We start from the raw sequence: 19992 nt of genomic DNA, 5'->3' as shown, positions 1-19992 counted from the left end.
AAATAGTTGAAAATAACAGAACACAGAAGCCAAAACGCAAGAAAAGTTCACCCTCACTCATCACCACTTGGATTCTAACTAGAAATGCAATGAAACACATAGCCATAAAAAAGGTACAGTCTATTGGGTAATTGAGCAAATACACAAAAAATACAGTGTAGACAGAGTAATGGAGTTATAACAACAACAATATAGTGAAGGTAGTTACATCTCTTGAAAACATTAACAACTGAGTGCACAAAGGCCTGTGGTTGTCCATCAGATCTCACTGGTGTAGTGCTACATGCACATGGTAGACCAGGTGACAGTGGTCAGTGGGGGTGCAGATTGAATGCTGGCATCCACTATGCTTGCTATACCAATAGCACCACATTGCTACATTTTTCTACTATTTTCTTTTGTTCCCTAAATGTGAAATTTCATTTTCTTCTTGCTTATTATATGAGAATTACTGTGCTGGAGAAGCGGCTGTGTATATTCTAGACAAGCATTATGAGTTTTCTTGGGTTATCAGCCAATTCAAGGTAGCATTCTGCAGCAATGTTTCAATATGTTTTCTACATGTTATCTTCAGGTGAAGATGACAGGTCTGAAGATAAGTTGTTGAAACATTACTGCAGAATCATGCCTTGACTCAGCTGATAACTCCAGAAGACTTCATCACTGAGATTCACCGAGAAAGTCTTAATTTGTGTGAAGCATTATGAGTCACTTATACTTTTTTCCTTGTTAAAGTTCTGTGAATATTACATTATATTACATGAATGATATTCCATGGATCCCAAGGAGGTTAACATTCTGGGATACAGAAAAATATCAGTGACGTATATTTCATTGAAGTGAAACACAAAATAATAATTTAACTATGTTCAGCATTATAGTATTACAGTGCTAATTCTAAGTATACTCTAATATAACTACTTAACTCCGAGTTCCTGTGATGACACACTTCAATTGAATACAAGAGGTTGCCCAACAGAAAACTAATTTCCACTTAAACTCTACTATTTACCCACATGACCTATATTCTGACACACTGTTGTATACATATGTACCCATGAATTGAACTCATTTTTGTACTTAAGTTAAACTGTTGCACTCTTTGTAGAGATAGACGCATGTCACAAGGACCACATGCTGGTGACCGTCTCCCTGGAGGAGGAAACAGTGTGCTTTATACAGAGCCGCATTAGCATTCTACATCAGTAGTTGATACGCTTGTGTTCCCTCACATATAGTCACCTGTGCCTTCAGTGATTCATGACGCTGCTCATACAGGGGATTTAAACATTTGTCACTGTACGTATTGCACAGGACTCTTGACTGCAGCATTCAACATTTAGTTGCCCCATATTACTGCCTTACTTGAGTAACCAGTAGGATATCACCTCATTCCCTAGATTTTGTAAGTAAAGAAGGGTGTCCTGGATGGACTGAACCAGCTTTTCTGTTGTGTACTTGCACTGGACTACTTTAATGCCCACCTTAAGAATTCCCTATTAGTATGGCATGTGACTCTCAATTATACCAACAGGTCAAACTGTCAGGCAGCCAAGGTAGTCCTCTTCTGCATTAACTCACTCATAAAAAGATATCTGTAATTTCTGACATAATATTTTCTGAAAAGATAATTTATAAATGAGATCTGGGGCAATCTTCATCTTGTATTGCAGAAACATGAAACATGACTGAGCTTTTTGAGCATCCTGGGTATGAGATAGATCTATGTCTGAGCAAGAACTGGAATCAATGCTAGACGTGGATCTTTGGTGGCTTTGTGTCATGTATTTGATTTACTAAAACTGTCCACATGCTGGGTTAAGCAATCAGATGGAATGACTGGGGATCAGACTTGAACCTATAGATTTGGTACACCTTGAGGCTCACTATTAGATGCACAGTGGTGGTTTACAAACCTCTGCACAGAGGCTGGCGATGGGACTGTACAGAACTGTTGTGTGTGTAACACCCTCATGATCAATACTTCAAAGATCTCTAGACATTTGGTCCGTGATGATCCATGTAACTGACACTCATAATAGAGCCAAGATAAACCACCTAATAAAAACTCTTTGAGACATGTGGCTAAGGCAATTTATGACATTCACATTAAAAATTGTGTAACTCATGACCCTTTTGGTGCACTGTAAATGTGCTTCATATTGTGTAAATGTATGCATAAAGTTTTGTAAGATGAAACTAGTTCAGATAAGTAGCAAAACATAATATAATGAAATTGTCCATGATATGAATTCAGTAAGCCGAAGATGCTGTTAATTGCAATAGCTGTGCTGATCACCATGGTTTTGGGATTAGTGGCTTTGAAAAGTAATCCAACAACTAAGAATTATGTAGCATGGGGATGCAGTCTTTCTTATCAAGTTTTAAATCTGTATATCAAAGCAGTAATGAAGAAGTTAAGACAAAAGTTCAGAAGTGGGACTAAAACTGAATGTGAAAGGATATCAATGATAAGATGCATGATGACACTGACAGCCTCTGAGAAATGAGCAAGAATTGTTGGACTCACTGAATGGAATGAACATTATACTGAGCACAGAACATGAATTGATAGTAAACCAAAGACATACTGATGTACTAAGTGAGCAGCAGAAACAAGATTAGTAGTAATCTTAACATGAAAATTGGCAACCATGTAGTACACAAAGTGAAGGAATTCTACCTTGGAAGTACAATAATATGACAGATGAAGCAAGAGGATGTAAGAAGCCAGGCTACCTCAGGCAAAGAGCTTTTTGACCAAAAGAAGTATGCTAGGATCAGATATAGACCTTAACTTGAAAAAGAAATTTTTGAGAATGTTTACTGAGAATGCTTTGTATGAAAGTGTATAGTGGACTGTTGGAAAATCATAAATGAAAGCAATCAAAATATTTGAAATGTGGTGTTACAGAAAGATGTCAAAATTTAAGAGAATTGATAAATCAAGAGGACTTCCACAGAATAAGAGAGGAAATGAATACTTGGAATTGTTGGAAACAACTACATTTTTCCTCTGCTGCCACCTTGTACAGTAGTTTGTTGGATTTTCATGTTTGCTCTGTTGTAAGTATATCAATGAATAAGTACGAGGTACAGGGTGTTCAAAGAGTCTCTCCGCAGTGCTGTATGATTGTTAGCTGCACGTGCCGTATGCCACAGTGAATATACAAAAATGAAACTCACTGCAGTATCATTGTGCATTTATTGTTTCATTGAAAAATATGGGACCCACAATCCAGCATCTAGAAATTGCAATCCAAACTTCTATTTTCACAGAATGAAGTGGTTCCTCATGACTACACAGTGGATTTGCAGTACTCCACATGCAAGAATTTGTGAGTTCATGTATCCAGACAAATGAAATGATGCCTCATCAGTGAAAAATGTTTTGTTTTGTTGAACGAAATTTTTGAACCATTGACAATAATGCAGTTTCTTGCCATGATCAGTATTTTTCAGTTCTTGCATGACTGTCACTTTGTGTGGGAAAAGCTCTAATTTTTTCCTTACAGCTGTGTGGGCCATTCCGACACTAACATCAATTTCCTGGGCGATATTTCTTACTGACATGTTTGGATTCATGGACATTTTATCAGAAATATTGAGTAGTTTATCCTCAGACAAAATTCTAGGATGACCACTTCTCGGTGCATCTGTCACTGAACCCGTACTTTGAAATTTGTTAATCAAATCTCGCACAGTATCGCGATGTGGGAGTGTTATTTGTGCCAACTTTGACACTTGTTCGACTAGAAGCACACATTCTTTAACGGTTAGCATTTTAACACTGACAAAAATGAAACAAGCGAACAGAGGAACTAAACTCAAACGTTCACGTCAACACGTATCGCCACACACCAATGATACTACTGACACTGGCTGAGATAAATGAAACAATGGAATGTTGGGAGAGTCCACTTGAAGGGAAGTAACCCAGGCAGGTGAACAATCATACGGCACATGCGGCTAACAATCATATGGCACTGCGGAGAGACCTTTCGAACATCCTGTAGTATGGCGTATGTGAATTTCATTCATCACAGTCATCATTGCACTTTCTTAGAGTGCTTACTGGAGTCAATATCCAGTAGGTTGTGGACCCAAGAAGAGATTAGTGAAGTTTCGACATTGATAAAGTACTGTTTGTTCAAAAACTGATAAATTAATATTTCTCGTAGCTGTGTGAAATCAATTGTCATGATTGTTATTGTGATTTTTACTTGCAAAGTTATCATATTTTGCATATGTTCAATGTGGTGCTGTTGTATTTTTGTTAATAAACTTTTGAGATTTATTTGTTGAACTACCTGAACATATTTATGATGGTTTTCGGTGAACAATTAATGTTTAATTTTGAAAAGTTGACAGGCATGGCTATCTTCAATAACTGGAAGTGTACAAAGGAAATGTACTGAAACACAACTGACTGTGAGAAACAACTGCTGGTGCTAATGAAAATCCAAATAATGTACAGAAAGCATTATCCAAAATATATTTAACTGTAAATTCATCTATATATTCGAAACTTCATGAAGCAATTACTGCTACAGAAGCATGGCAAAATTTACAATCAGCATTCAAAGATAAGAGTTTATCTACTTACTTTTGGCTGTTACAATACTCAATGAATGCACAATTGGCTTCTGGGATGTATTTGTCAAAAATTATATCACTTTCTCAACAAATTCAGACCACTGGTAAGAAAATGAACGATGATTATATAGGCCTAGCTGTGATCATGCTAAGTGAACTTATCTGAAGGTTTCCAGTGCTTGATTATAGCAACTGAGAATTTGGGCTTCAATTTAGTGAGTTATTGGTTATTGTAGAATCAATGAAACACAAATTGGCTTTGACAGATGAGATTATAGATTTGGCACTGGCAGCTAGTATACAGAACAGTTAACACCAGAAGTTGAAAATCAACTGCAATATATGAAAACCCAAGTCGTTTAAATGTTATAAATATCAGAAAGTTAGTCATAAAGTGGGTGAGTTTAGAACTAAGAAGAAACCAAATAAATCTTCAGATTGTGGTCATACCACGAAAGCTGAAAATGAAAATGCATTAATGGCTCTAACTGCATCTTCACATGATGGAGATGGCTGATATGTAGATTCCAGGGGTAAAAGAGACTCATTTAACAATTTCCAATTGGCCACAATTGCAAAAGTTGCAGTAGCAGATAACTGCAATCTTGAGGCAAGTGCAGGGGGCAACATTCATCTTGAAGTTACTTATGATGATAAAAATAAGCAGATAACCATTAATGATGTAGCTTGTGTTCCAGGCCTTGGATTTAACTTGCTGTCAATTAGTCAAATGACAAGATATATATTGCACACAACCTATTCCTAAACCACCATGCAGAAGAACAGGAGCTCTACTTGGCACATTGCACATTGATCCTTATGGCTCTGTGGAAGGAGCACACTATTTCTTACTTTTACAGACAAAAAAGTCAATTGATTATGGGCTAAACTCAGCAAAAGAAGTCTCTGACGCTTTCATTGAGTTTAAAGCATGAGTAGAAAATGAAATTGGTTGAAAAATTAAAATAGTTCAAACAGATAATGGAAAAGAATTTGTTAATCAGCATATGAAGTCATTCTTAAAGGAGAATGAAATCTAATATGATCTAACAATTCCTTACACACCAGGACAAAATGGAGTTTCAGAATGCCTGAACCAGTTTATCATTGACACGGCATGACTGATGTTGACAGACGCAGGACTATGCAATCATATTTTGGGCTGAACCCATTAACAGTAGCGCTTGTGTTGTCATAATTGCTGTCTGCTTCACATCTGCTGTGCAGAAAACTACGTTAATTTAAGTATTAACTGTGTTTTTCTTACTTGTCATTTTTTTCTGTGTGTTTTTGCTTTTAGGAAGCTTTAATTTTTGAGTACTAGTAATAGTGTTCCATATATTTCGTGTTTGTTTTGAATATAGTCCAGAGACAGGTAGCGCTTATTTTCTTTGTTTCCAACAAGAAGTGTCTAGTAACCACAGTTTAGTCAGCTTTCAGCTGCCTTTAGCGAATTAGCAGTGTAGTTAAAAGTTGATTAACTCTCTACAGTAAATTGTTGATTTCTTAGGATGGATAGGATGTGTGACTGATGTGTATGGATGCAGGAGGAGCTGGCCACTGTTCACGAATGACTGAACATGTTGATGGCTGCGGTCAGCTGTCTTCAGGCTGCTGCCTCAGAGTGTAGAGGCAGTGGGGAGTCTGGTGCGTCGCATGGTACACCCCAGGTGTTACATGTTTCACCCATGGTCCCTGCTGTCGAGACATCTTCGTGGGTACCAGGCGCGGTTGGGCCACTCTCTCCCCAAGGGGAGTGGTGTGTTCAGTGGCATTCGCATCGCACGAGGCAGAGGGTCAATGTGGAGGCTGGCCGTGATTGGGAGCTCCAATGTTAGGCGGGTGTTGGAGCCCCTTAGGAAATAGCGGAAAGGTCAGGGAAGACGGCCAGTGTTCACTCTGTCTGCTTGCCGGGGGGTCTCATCTGAGATGTGGAGGAGGCCCTGCCGGTGGTGATAGAGAGCACTGGATGCACCCGACTGCTACTTGTTGCTCATGTCGCCACCAATGACTCCTGCCGTCTGTGTTCAGAGGTCATCCTCAGTTCATACAGGCAGTTGGTGGAGTTGGCGAAGGCAGAAAGCCTCGCTCGCGGGGTGGAATCTGAGCTAACTATTTGTAGTATCATTCCCAGGACCGATTGCGGCCCTGGTTTGGAGCCGAAAGGAAGGCTAAACCAGAGGCTCAGACGATTCTGCGGAGAGGTAGGGTGCAAATTTCTTGACCTGACAAGATGCCTCTTGAGATGCAACAAGGTAGTAGTAAGCAAAATGCAACAGGGAATAACAATATTAATGTGGTAATAGTAAACTGCAGGGGCATCTATAGAAAGGTACCAGAACTGCTCTCATTAATAAACAGTCACAATGCCCACATAGTACTAGGGCCAGAAAGTTGGCTGAAACCAGATGTAAACAGTAATGAAACTCTAAACTCAGATTGGAATGTATACCGCAGAGATAGGCTGGACAGTGAAGGGGAGGTGTGTTTATAGCGATAAAAAGAGCAATAGTATTGAAGAAAATTGGCGGAGATCTGACATGTGAAATAATTTGGGTGAAAGTCATGGTTAAAGCAGGCTCAAACATGGTAATTGGATGTCTCTATAGGCCCCTTGGCTCAGCAGCTGTTGTGGCAGAGCAACTAAAGGAAAATTTGGAAAATATTTCAAGTGGATTTCCCAACCATGTTATAGTTCTGGGTGGAGATCTTAATTTGCCAGATATAGACTGGCAGACTCAAACGTTTATAATGGGTGGCAAGGACAAAGAATCCAGTGAATTTTTTTTAAGTGTGTTATCTGAAAACTACCTTGAGCAGTTAAACAGAGAACCGACTCGTGGTAATAACATATTAGACCTTCTGGTGACAAACAGACCCAAACTATCTGAAAAAGTTAATGCAGAACAGGGAATCAGCAATCATAAAGTGGTTACTGCATTGATAATTTCAGCAGTAAATAGAAATATTAAAAAAGGTAGGAAGATTTTTCTGTTTAGCAAAAGTGACAAAAAGCAGATTTCAGAATACTTGATGGTTCAACACAAAAGTTTTGTCTCGAGTACAGATAGTGTTGAGGATCAGTGGACAAAGTTCAAAACCATCGTACAATATGCATTAGATGAGTATGTGCCAAGCAAGATCATAAGAGATGGAAAGGAGCCAACGTGGTACAACACCCGAGTTAGAAAACTGCTGTGGAAGCAAAGGGGACTTCACGGCAAACATAGACATAGCCAAATTCTTGCAGGCAACAATAATTACACGAAGTGAAATGTAGTGTGAGGAAGGCTATGTGAGAGGTGTTCAATGAATTCGAAAGTAAAGTTCTATGTCCTGACTTGGCAGAAAATTCTAAGAAATTTTGGTCTTATGTCAAAGCGGTAGGTGGATCAAAACAAAATGTCCAGACACTCTGTGAGCAAAATGGTACTGAAATAGAGGATGACATACTAAAGGCCGAAATACTAAATGTCTTTTTCCAAAGCTGTTTCACAGAGGAAGACTTTACTGTAGTTCCTTCTCTAGATTGTCGCACAGATGACAAAATGGTAGATATCAAAACAGATAGAGTGTGCTCCCTGCCGCCGTTGGATAAGCAGCTGCAGCAGCAAGTCATATACCCCTAGGTTACTTATTTGTTACATTGTTTAATTCTAAATTTCTTTGCATGTTTTTGGGTACTTGCATTTTTTAATTCATAAATTTCGGGCGTATTATAGTATTTGAAAGTTGTAGAATCGCGCTTTAGTGTTTACTACATAGATTCTTACTTAAATTGCGTGTGAGTTTCATATAGGAGGTGTAATTTCGAGTTTTAGTTACTGTAACCGTAAATTCAGGCAGATTGTAGCACAGTTGTTAGACATTTGTACAGGTTAGTTAATACATTCTTTGCGTGTTTCCCTTGTGTTATCTAGGCACGGACTCGTGTTTCAGTAACTGTTGTTCAACATTGATTAGAATCGACAGGGACTGTGATTGCTGTGTTCGGATGAGGGCTGAGTTGGCACCCCTCCGCTCACAGCTGCAAGCGGCGCTGACTTCGGTCGCGCAGCTTGAGGCTGTTGCCAATGGGCACCACTGTGGGGAGCCGGACTTGGGTATCACGGGGATGTCAACCTCGTCCCGTCTGTCCCCAGATCGGTCTGCCTTTGTGGTTGCCCCTGTTGCTGCCCACAGTGGGGCTGAGCCCTCGCCTGTGGTTGATTGGGAGGTCATTCCAAGGCGTGGCAGGCAGCGAAAGACGTCCCCGGAGGCTGATCAGAAAGCCTCCCCGGTGTGTCTGACAAACAGGTTTCAGGCACCGTCTCTGTCTCAGCCAGATGCAGCTGCCTGCCCTGTTTCAGAGGATGATTCTCAGCCTTCAAGGTCCGGGCAATCACAGAGAGTGGGCTTATTGGTAGTTGGGAGCTCCAATGTTAGGTGCGTAATGGGGCCCCTTAGGGATATGGCGGCTAAGGAGGGGAAGAAATGCAGTGTGCAATCCATGTGCATTCCGGGTGGAGTCATTCCTGACGTGGAAAGGGTCCTTCCGGATGCCATGAAGGGCACAGGGTGCAGCCAGCTGCAGGTGGTGGCACATGTCAACACTAATGATGTGTGTCGCTTTGGATCTGAGGAAATTCTCTCTGGATTCCAGCGGCTATCTGATTTGGTGAAGGCTGCCAGTCTTGCTTACAAGATGAAGGCAGAGCTCACCATATGCAGCATCGTTGACAGAACCGACTGCGGACCTTTGGTGCAGAGCCGGGTGGAGGGTCTGAATCAGAGGCTCAGACGGTTTTGCGACCGTGTTGGCTGCAGATTCCTTGACTTGCGCCATAGGGTGGTGGGGTTTTGGGTTCCGCTGAATAGGTCAGGAGTTCACTACACTCAGCTGGTGGCTACATGGGTAGCAGAGGCTGTGTGGTGTGGACTGGGCGGTTTTTTAGGTTAGAAGGCCTCGAGAAAGTACGGGGTGGGCTGCAATCTCAAAGGGTGCATGGAAAATACAGGACGTGCTTGGATCAAGGAACAGTCGGAATTGTAGTTATAAATTGTTGTACTTGTGCTGGGAAAGTCTCTGAGCTTCAAGCGCTAATAGAAAGCACAGAAGCTGAAATTGTTATAGGTACAGAAAGCTGGCTAAAGCCTGAAATAAGTTCTGCAGAAATTTTTACGAAGTCTCAGATGGTGTTCAGGAAAGATAGATTAGGCAGAATTGTTGGTGGAGTGTTTGTGTCTGTCAGTAATGGTTTATCTTGTAGTGAAGTCGAAGTAGATACTCCATGCGAATTGGTATGGGTGGAGGTTATACTTAACAGCTGAACTAAGTTAATAGTTGGCTCCTTCTACCGACCCCCAGACTCCGCTGGTATAGTTGCTGAACAGTTCAGAGAAAATTTGAGTCTCGTAACAAATAAATACCCCACTCATACGGTTATAGTTGGTGGGGACTTCAACCTTCCCTCCATATGTTGGCAAAAATACTTGTTCAAAACCGGTGGTAGGCAGAAAACATCTTCTGAGATTGTCCTAAATGCTTTCTCCGAAAATTATTTCGAGCAGTTGGTCCACGAACCCACGTGAATTGTAAATTGTTGCGAAAACACACTTGACCTCTTAGCCAGTAACAATCCAGAGCTGATAGAGAGCATCATGACTGATACAGGGATTAGTGTTCACAAGGTCGTTGTAGCTAGGCTCAATACCGTTTCTTCCAAATCCACCAAAACGCAAAATAATTTTATTTAAAAAAGTGGATAAAGTGTCACTAGAAGCCTTCCTAAGAGACAATCTCCATTCCTTCCGAACTGACTATGCAAATGTAGAAGAGATATGGCTCAAATTCAAAGATATAGTAGCAACAGCAATTGAGAGATTCATACCTCATAAATTGGTAAGAGATGGAACTGATCCCCCGTGGTACACAAAACAGGTCCGAACGCCATTGCAGAGGCAACGAAAAAAGCATGCAAAGTTCAGAAGAACGCGAAATCCTGAAGATTGGCTAAAATTTACAGACGCACGAAATTTGGCACGGACTTCAATGCGAGATGCCTTTCATAGGTTCCACAACGAAACATTGTCTCGAAATTTGGTAGAAAATCTGAAGTAATTCTGGTCATATGTAAAGTACACAAGCGGCAAGACGCAGTCAATACCTTCGCTGTGCAGTGCCGATGGTACTGTTACCAACGACTGTGCCGCTAAAGCGGAGTTATTGAACGCAGTTTTCCGAAATTCCTTCACCAGGGAAGATGAATGGAATATTCCAGAATTTGAAACATGAACAGCTGCTAGCATGAGTTTCTTAGAAGTAGATGCCTTAGGGGTTGCGAAGCAACTCAAGTCGCTTGATACGGGCAAGTCTTCAGGTCCAGATTGTATACCGATTAGGTTCCTTTCAGATTACGCTGATACAATAGCTCCCTACTTAGCAATCATATACAACCACTCACTCACTGATAGATCTGTACCTACAGATTGGAAAATTGTGCAGGTCGCACCAGTGTTTAAGAAGGGTAGTAGGAGTAATCCATCGAACTACAGACCTATATCATTGACGTCGGTTTGCAGTAGGGTTTTGGAACATGTACTGTATTCAAACATTATGAATCACTTCGAAGGGAACGATCTATTGATATGTAATCAGCATGGTTTCAGAAAACATCCTTCTTGTGCAACGCAGCTAGCTCTTTATTCGCACGAAGTAATGGCCGCTATCGACAGGGGATCTCAAGTTGATTTCGTATTTCTAGATTTCCGGAAAGCTTTTGACACCGTTCCTCACAAGCAACTTCTAATCAAGCTGTGGGCCTATGGGGTATCGTCTCAGTTGTGCGACTGGATTCATGATTTCTTGTCAGGAAGGTCGCAGTTCATAGTAATAGACGGCAAATCATCGAGTAAAACTGAAGTGATATCAGGTGTTCCCCAGGGAAGCGTCCTGGGACCTCTGCTGTTCGTGATTCCTGATCTATAAAAATGACCTGGGTGACAATCTGAGCAGTTCTCTTAGGTTGGTTGCAGATGATGCTGTAATTTACCATCTAGTAAGGTCATCCGAAGACCAGTATCAGTTGCAAAGCAATTTAGAAAAGATTGCTGTATGGTGTGGCAGGTGGCTGTTGACGCTAAATAACGAAAAGTGTGAGGTGATCCACATGAGTTCCAAAGGAAATCCGTTGGAATTCGATTACTCGATAAATAGTACAATTCTCAAGGCTGTCAATTCAACTAAGTACCTGGGTTTTAAAATTACGAACAACTTCAGTTGGAAAGACCACATAGATAATATTGTGGGGAAGGCGAGCTAAAGGTTGCGTTTCATTGGCAGGACACTTAGAAGATGCAACAAGTCCACCAAAGAGACAGCTTACACTATACTCATTCGTCCTCTGTTAGAATATTGCTGCGCAGTGTGGGATCCTTACCAGGTGGGATTGACGGAGGACATCGAAAGGGTGCAAAAAAGGGCAGCTCATTTTGTATTATCACGTAATAGGGGAGAGAGCGTGGCAGATATGATACGTGAATTGGGATGGAAGTCGTTAAAGCAAAGACGTCTTTCGTCGCGGCGAGATCTATTTACGAAATTTCAGTCACCAACTTTCTCTTCCGAATGCAAAAATATTTTGTTGAGCCCAACCTACATAGGTAGGAATGATCATCAAAATAAAATAAGAGAAATCAGAGCTCAAACAGAAACGTTTAGGTGTTTGTTTTTCCCGCGTGCTGTTCGGGAGTGGAATGGTAGAGAGATTGTATGATTGTGGTTTGATGAACCCTCTAGTGAGCACTTAAATGTGAATTGCAGAGTAGTCATGTAGATGTAGATGTAGATGACAGAGGGATAGAGAAACAATTAAAATCGCTCAAAAGAGGAAAGGCCACTGGACCTCATGGGATACCAGTTTGATTTTACACAAAGTACGCAAAGGAACTTGCCCTCCTTCTTGCAGCAGTGTACCGTAGGTCTCTAGAAGAGCGTAGCATTCCAAAGGATTGGAAAAGGGCACAGGTCATCCCTGTTTTCAAGAAAGGACATCGAACAGATGTGCAGAACTATAGACCTATATCTCTAATGTCGATCAGTTGTAGAATTTTGGAGCACGTATTATGTTCGAGTATAATGGCTTTTCTGGAGACTAGAAATCTACTCTGTAGGAATCAGCATGGGTTTCGAAAAAGATGATCGTGTGAAACCCAGCTTACGTTATTCATCCACGAGACCCAGAGGGCCATAGACACGGGTTTTCAGGTAGATGCCGTGTTTTTTGACTTCTGCAAGGCGTTTGATACAGTTCCCCACAGTCATTTAATGAACAAAGTAAGAGCATATGGACTATAAGACCAATTGTGTGATTGGATTGAAGAGTTCCTAGATAACAAAACGCAGCATGTCATTCTCAATGGAAAGAAGTCTTCCGAAGTAAGAGTGATTTCAGGTGTGCAGCAGGGGAGTGTCGTAGGACTGTTGCTATTCACAATGTACATAAATGACGTTGTGGATAACATCGGAAGTTCACTGAGGCTTTTTGTGGATGATGCTGTGGTATATCGAGAGGTTGTAACAATGGAAAATTGTACTGAAATTCAGGAGGATCTGCAACGAATTGACACATGGTGCAGGGAATGGCAATTGAATCTCAATGTAGACAAGTGTAATGTGCTGCAAATACACAGAAAGAAAGATCCTTTACCATTTAGCTACAGTATAGCAGGTCAGGAACTGGAAGCAGTTAATTTCATAAATTATCTGACAGTAGGCATTAGGAGTGATTTAAAATGGAATGACCATATAAAATTAATAGTCAGTAAAGCAGATGCCAGACTGAGATTCATTGGAAGAATCCTAAGGAAATGCAATCTGAAAATGAAGGAAGTAGGTTACAGCACACTTGTTTGCCCACTGCTTGAATACTGCTCACTGGTGTTGGATCCGTACCAGATAGGGTTGATAGAAGAGATAGAGAAGATCCAACGGAGAGCAGCGTGCTTCATTGCAGGATCACTTAGTAATCATGAAAGCGTTACGGAGATGATAGATAAACTCCAGTGTAAGACTCTGCAAGAGAGACACTCAGTAGCTTGGTACAGGCTTTTGTTGAAGTATCGAGAACATACCTTCACCAAGGAGTCAAGCAGTATATTGCTCCCTCCTACGTATATCTCGCGAAGAGACCATGAGGATAAAATCAGAGAGATCAGAGCCCACACAGAGCCATACTGACAATCTTTCTTTCCACAAACAATAAGAGACTGGAATAGAAGGGAGAACCAAAAGAGGTACGCAAGGTACCCTCCGCCACACACTGTCAGGTGGCTTGCAGAGTATGGATGTAGATGTAGATGTTGAACACAGTGATTTATCAGAAGACATTATCTCCAACAAAAGTTATTCAGAATGTTACTCCTGAAGAATTATGGAGGAGCCATTAAATAAATCTGAGTCACTTACTAATCTTTGGATGTTGAGCATTTGTATGTATACCAAAAAATAAACAAATAAAATTAGAAGACAAGTCCAAGGAATGGCCCTTTGTTGGATATTGCACAGATTTTAAAGCATACTCTCTGACTGATCCAAATTCACCAAAGACAATAGTGAAAGCACACAATGTGCAATTCATTGAAAATTCAAAATGAAACTATGGAAACGAACAGTAATCTGATTGATGATAGTAGTATGGGAAACAATCAGGCAGCAGTAGCACATATCAGCATCAAAGAGACAACAGAACAAACACAATCTGCTGATGTTGATAGGAATGCAGTTTACCTTGGACTGGCACAAAGTGACACGGAATGGACAGTGAATGGCAATGTACAAGGGACATTCAATAAGTAATGCATGGTGCAAGTCACAGGCAGAAGGGGCCTACTGGCCAACCTGTGTTATGAGTATGTAATGCAGAGCAGTGGGTTTAGCAAAACAGAGGTACAGAGCTGCATATAAATAGGTGCTGGTTCACTAACAAAGCATTCAAGAGTGGCAGCTCTCCTGGACAGCGGGGAGTGTCACACCACCGGCTACACACAGCAGCAGATGGGACGCCAGTGTTCCAGTCGCTGGTTTGACCCTCTGAGGCCAATGCAGGATTCATAGCCAGCCAGCGGTGGGCCACTCCATGGCTTGCTACTGTGAGCAGTCGTCTTGGCTCCCAAAAGGCACCAGAGATATCCAGGACGAGGCCTGCAAATTGAGCTGCTGGATCGCAGGCACTTGTTGTCTCTGAGATCCAAGCCACGCCAGCGGGGATGCATGGCATGGGCCACCTTGCAGTTGTCAGTGGGGGGTGCTGAGGCAGTGCAGGAAGAAGGTCGCTGAGTCGGCTGCCAGTGCAGCCCTGACGTTGCCACAACTCTGCAGCCGTACAAGGCCGACACACCATAGGGCGTTGCATGGGTCGCTGAGGCAGCCATTCCACACCAAACCGTTTTTCAGACAGCAAAGTGGTGTCCTCAGCATTACAGGACCTGGTGACGCAGACTGAGAGGAATGAGGGCACTGTAGCTGGAAATAATAAATCACTTGGAAAGCTCGGACGAGTCTTAATAAGTTGCCATCTACCTCCTCCCACTATATTTGGTGTTGCTGTTACATTCAGAGTCAGAAGTTGCCACTACATCACAGAGGTGAAATTTTATATCTGACTGATGCCTCTGGGCTACATTTTAATGCACCTCTGGCACAACATGTAATTCACTAAGTCTGAATAACTTTTGTGTTCATAATGAGATGCATTGTACCTGTGTGTGTGTGTGTGTGTGTGTGTGTGTGTGTGTGTGTCTTTCATGTTTTCACTGTTACCTTGTCTAGGTGGTCAGCATTTCCTTCTGAATAAGACATTTTTGTAAACGTTGAAATCCTGGTAAAGGGGTTTTAATTCAGCTTGTGGCACACTGTGCCATCTTGAAGTGTCACCTGAGACAGGTCCCACCACAGAAGATTGGAAATGACCATGGGAAATGAATGGTGGTGACCTCTTGTGAAGTCGAGGATCCATGCAGTATCTTGCAGAGAGAAACAATGGTGGCTGGACTACCGAGAGGAGGCTTGGGGGCTGGTGGAATGTATGAGAGATAACTGTGACTGATGTGGTTGGTCATAGAGTTTTGCTGATGGGGTTGACCTGACCTGTGGAGTGGAATGATACGAAGTCAGAAGAGTGTAAGGGCCTCATCCAAACAAGGATGGTGGTGGAGCTTGGGCAGCTCAGATTTAAAGGAAAAGATTAAGCATTCAGCTAGATCATCACAGTCAGGATGGAAGAGCTCAGTACACATCAGAATAGGGCCATCTGCTTCACAGGAAGTGGAGAATCCTACGTAAACAAACTGAGGCCCATTATTTGTGACAATAGTTTCTGCAAACCCATCAAATGATACAATAAGGGACAGAATTTGAATGGTCTGCCCAAAAAGACATCAGCATACTGCAGTTACTACTGTCAGCCATGTGGCCCACAGAGGAAGAAAGACCCACAGCCATTGACCTCTGGCAGCACTCAGGTTGCCACATGGTAGCCAGAACAAGGAAGCCCATCCTTTGTCCACAATATGAAGAGCTGGCCTGTGAAATCCATGCTTGCATAACTCGTCTGTGTTGTTGGTTGCTGGCTGAGCAGGTGAAAAGCGTTGGCATAGCAGTTGTCACATATGCATGCAACTTACTGTCCTGGTTGCAATGCTGAAACCATAAATTCTGGTGTATCATCAATTGGTTCTAATATTTTGGCAACAAATGACATGAAAAAATTACATTGCAACCTTTACACTTGAATTGGTCTCAAATAAGTTGGAGTAAACTGGAGAACTTATTTTTTTCCTGCAACTCTTGAAGCCAAATAAAACCTTTCTTCCAAGAGGTTCTGGCTGATTCTATTTGAGACTTACCAACAAAAATGAATTCAATGTTTCATAAATATTCACAATTTTTATGCTGCACATGGAACACATTGGAAAATAGAACAACCAGAAATAAATATAATTAGCCACCTGTGAAAATAATTAATGCTCCATGCATTTTTGCATAGCTTGTATTTAAAAACTTTCCTCCTCAATATTCCTGCCAATATTCAAAAATTTCTTTGCAAACTGTATGGATCATATCTGCCAAGCTATAGTCCTGAAAATTCCTGTTTCTGGGAGAAATTGCTAGCAAAACAGTAAAATGTAGAACTTTAGTGTTGATTAGATGTGAGAGGACTAAGTTTGGTAAAAATAATTTTTTTTATCTTTATGTCCATATCCCTCTGGAATGACTGAACAGTAGTTTGCCCAAGAAACTTTAGTGCATAACTGTAGACTTTGGAGGAAAAGAAAAAACATTTGCAGAAATTTGATATTTTATGGCGAAAAAGATTCTGTTTCAAATGGTAGTTAACTCAAGTATGGATCAGGTATCATTTCTTTGTCAGAACATTTGTTTATGGACAACCTCACCTTGGCTACCTCAAAAACCTATGAACATAGACATGATAAAACTTACAGGCTTCACTCCCTTTGTCAGAAAAGTTCCAGGACAGGTTCTTTTAAGAACAGAAAATTGTTCTTACCAAGTAATGATCCTAGCTCCTATCAAAGAAGTCCCCTTGGCTATTTATATATAATTGCCAATGTTTCTGGAGGTCTTGGAAGCAAATACGGAGATTTTCAACTGTGATGCTTGTAACCTTATTTGTCACAGCACATTGGATGTCTTTCATTCACAGAAAGAAGAAAAAATCACAATTGAAGGGTCAGGTGAAGGTAGAGGGTGTGAGATGGCAATAACAGAACTTCTGGCCTTATATTTGATAACAGATAAAGTTGTAAGGGGTCTTGCATTGTCAAGCAGTACGAACCAGTACTGAGAAGGCCACAAAACAGGATGGCCACATCGAACTGCTTGCTGCAAACATTTCAAGACTTAGATGTACAGAGTTTGGTTCACTGTTTGACCTGAGGAACATACTAATGGTGAACTTCACTATTGAAGAATATGATCAACATTGTCATTGTTCTCGAAGGTTGTTGTTTGACTTTTTACAAGGCTGGTAAGCCAGGACTCTGATGCTGTGGTGTGTGTGTGTGTGCGTGTGCGTGTGTGTGTGTGTGTGTGTGTGTGTGTCATCCTCAGCAATAAATCTTTGACAGAAATATGGGATCACATCGAGCTCCATCTACTAGTTCAGGAGAAATGCTTTGTCTTTCCTCTTTCTGTTAGTGTCTGAGGAACAAGTTTTGCATTAAGTTACTGTTTCACTGAATCTTCACATAAAATCTTATGACTCACATCACAATTCAAATTAAGTTCTTCTGATATTGTACACACAGCTACACAACAGTCTTCTTGCAATAACTGCCTTACACACTACATGTTTGCGTCGGTATGTCCTGTAGACAGGTGACCAGCTCTAGAATTGTCTTTCACTGAATCTCTGCCTTCGCAAAACCTTTTGCACCACTCAAAATATGACTTCTTGAAAGTGCCTCGCCTTAATATGCTTGCTTAATCATTATACACGTTTCACTAGGGGTTTTCTCAAGCTTAATGCAGAACTTAAAGCTCACTCTTTGCTCTCAGTCAGCATCCATTGTGACACCGTAACCAATGCACCAAGAACCCAAACAGTGTGTTACTAAACACAGCCTTGCCACCTAAAGAGTTTGCGAGGGAACGTGTTCGAGGTCATTTCAAGGCTGCACACATACCAGGTAACACAAAATCAATATTTGTTCCTTTTAAGTATTGTAAACTCAGAAATAAAAAAACTGTCCTGGAACTTTTCTGACAAAGGGTACATAAAAAAGCTACTACAAAATAAGATGAACTACATAAAAGAGATCAAGTTGCTTCAGCTCGAGAGAAATTTTGTTGTGTCAAAATTTATTGTCAAGTTTGAATGCCATTTATGCCAAAAATAGAGAGCCAAATGACATAAAACTTACAGAATATGCATAACAAAAATATTCCAACTACCTTGGGACATTCTGCAGCATTACCACAATTAGCCAATGAATCATAGCACTTCAAACATGGCTAAATTTTTTGAAATGCTGCCATGACAACTATGCAGCCTTCACTTAAGAGGTCTGTGCCCACAGAGTATTAAAATTTGGGAGCTACAAATTTGTAAATCTTCCATTAGTTGTTTAGAAAACCTGCACACCAAATTTGTCAAAATCGAAGATTTGAAGTGGGGACCCATACACCACTTGACAAGGAATCATCCTGCTTACTAACATGTCATGTAAATTTGCTTCAAGCCCAAGGTTATGAAGTACTATGACAAAACTTTACCAATGTTATATATGGCACAGACTGGGGAAAGTTGACTAAATTTATTGACAGTAATCCTATTTTAGAGCATATTCAATTTTTGAAAAATCTAATATTCTATCAAATAGCTTTGTGATAAAGTGATTGACAATTTTGTTTGCGCTGTGATGTGCATCTGGAATGAAGTATTTTTTAATTTATTTTAGTCTTTATGATTCTACAGGTAGACGCAGGTGTCTGGGAGAAGGTCTTGCAAGGAGCACTATGTTTCTGTTTTTCTCAACAGTGTTACATAGCTTCAGCATCAGTGTGCCAGCAGCCCATCCTGTCCCTTCACTTGATGGTTATGATGGTGTCACTCTGTCACCTAAGCCTTTCTATGCAACCCTCACACCAAGATTATAGCACAACTGATCTGCTTGATCTTGATTTTACATGTTTATTCCATAATGTTTAGTATGTGTGCAGGAAATTTAGACTTGCTTGTTTTGATATATTCATGAGATGATATTTAAAATTAATTACCAGTATTAGAATAATGCTTATCAGTTGAAAGTGGTGGAATTTACACTCATTTATATAATACTAATCACACACACACAAGAGGGATTGGGGTGGCAACTGAATAGCATTAATTACTGTTTTTCTTGTGCAGAATGGGACAAGTGAGCCTATATTTTCATCCTTTTTATGATTTTATGCTTCATTGTATTCTTAAGTAGCTATCCAATACTGCATACAGAAAAGACAGTATTCCTTAACACTTGCCACTTCATACTGCAGCATGTGTGTCTAAGTTTATACACATGGGAAGAATTTAAATAATTACTCATATTATGAACAAAGGCATTTTACTAGATGTATTACAACATAATGTGCTAACTAAGACTTGAAATGTCATATCTGAATTATTCAGATAAATTATAAAGGTGGTAAGAAAGGTGTATGTCTAATTTTATTTAATAATCTGCTCATGTGCTGTCTCTAATTTTATTTAATTACCTGCTTGTATGCCATATTTAATTTTATTTAACTATCTGCTTGTATGCTGTATACCACTTGTATTAACAGGCACCTCATTTCAGATTTTTGTATTAGAATATAAAATTCCATTCTCAATTTTAGACGAGCACAAACTCTTTGTT

The 19992-nt window shown here is 40.6% G+C and overlaps 1 protein-coding gene across 1 annotated transcript in view; it reads left to right on the top strand.

Annotated features, from left to right (window-relative positions):
• Nucleotides 1-19785, top strand: part of LOC124545496 (methyl farnesoate epoxidase-like) — a 161808-nt gene extending 142023 nt beyond the window's left edge. The window contains exon 9 of the mRNA XM_047124442.1: nucleotides 19071-19785. Coding sequence (XP_046980398.1) covers nucleotides 19071-19252 — 182 coding nt within the window. The 3' untranslated portion in view covers nucleotides 19253-19785. The remainder of the gene's footprint in view (nucleotides 1-19070) is intronic.
• The last annotated feature ends 207 nt before the right edge of the window (nucleotides 19786-19992 follow it).

The sequence above is a fragment of the Schistocerca americana genome, chromosome 1 (assembly GCF_021461395.2).
Source record: "Schistocerca americana isolate TAMUIC-IGC-003095 chromosome 1, iqSchAmer2.1, whole genome shotgun sequence".
Lineage (NCBI taxonomy): Eukaryota > Metazoa > Arthropoda > Insecta > Orthoptera > Acrididae > Schistocerca > Schistocerca americana.
Note: the sequence above shows the minus strand (reverse complement) of the source record. Positions and strands in the feature narration are given on the sequence as shown.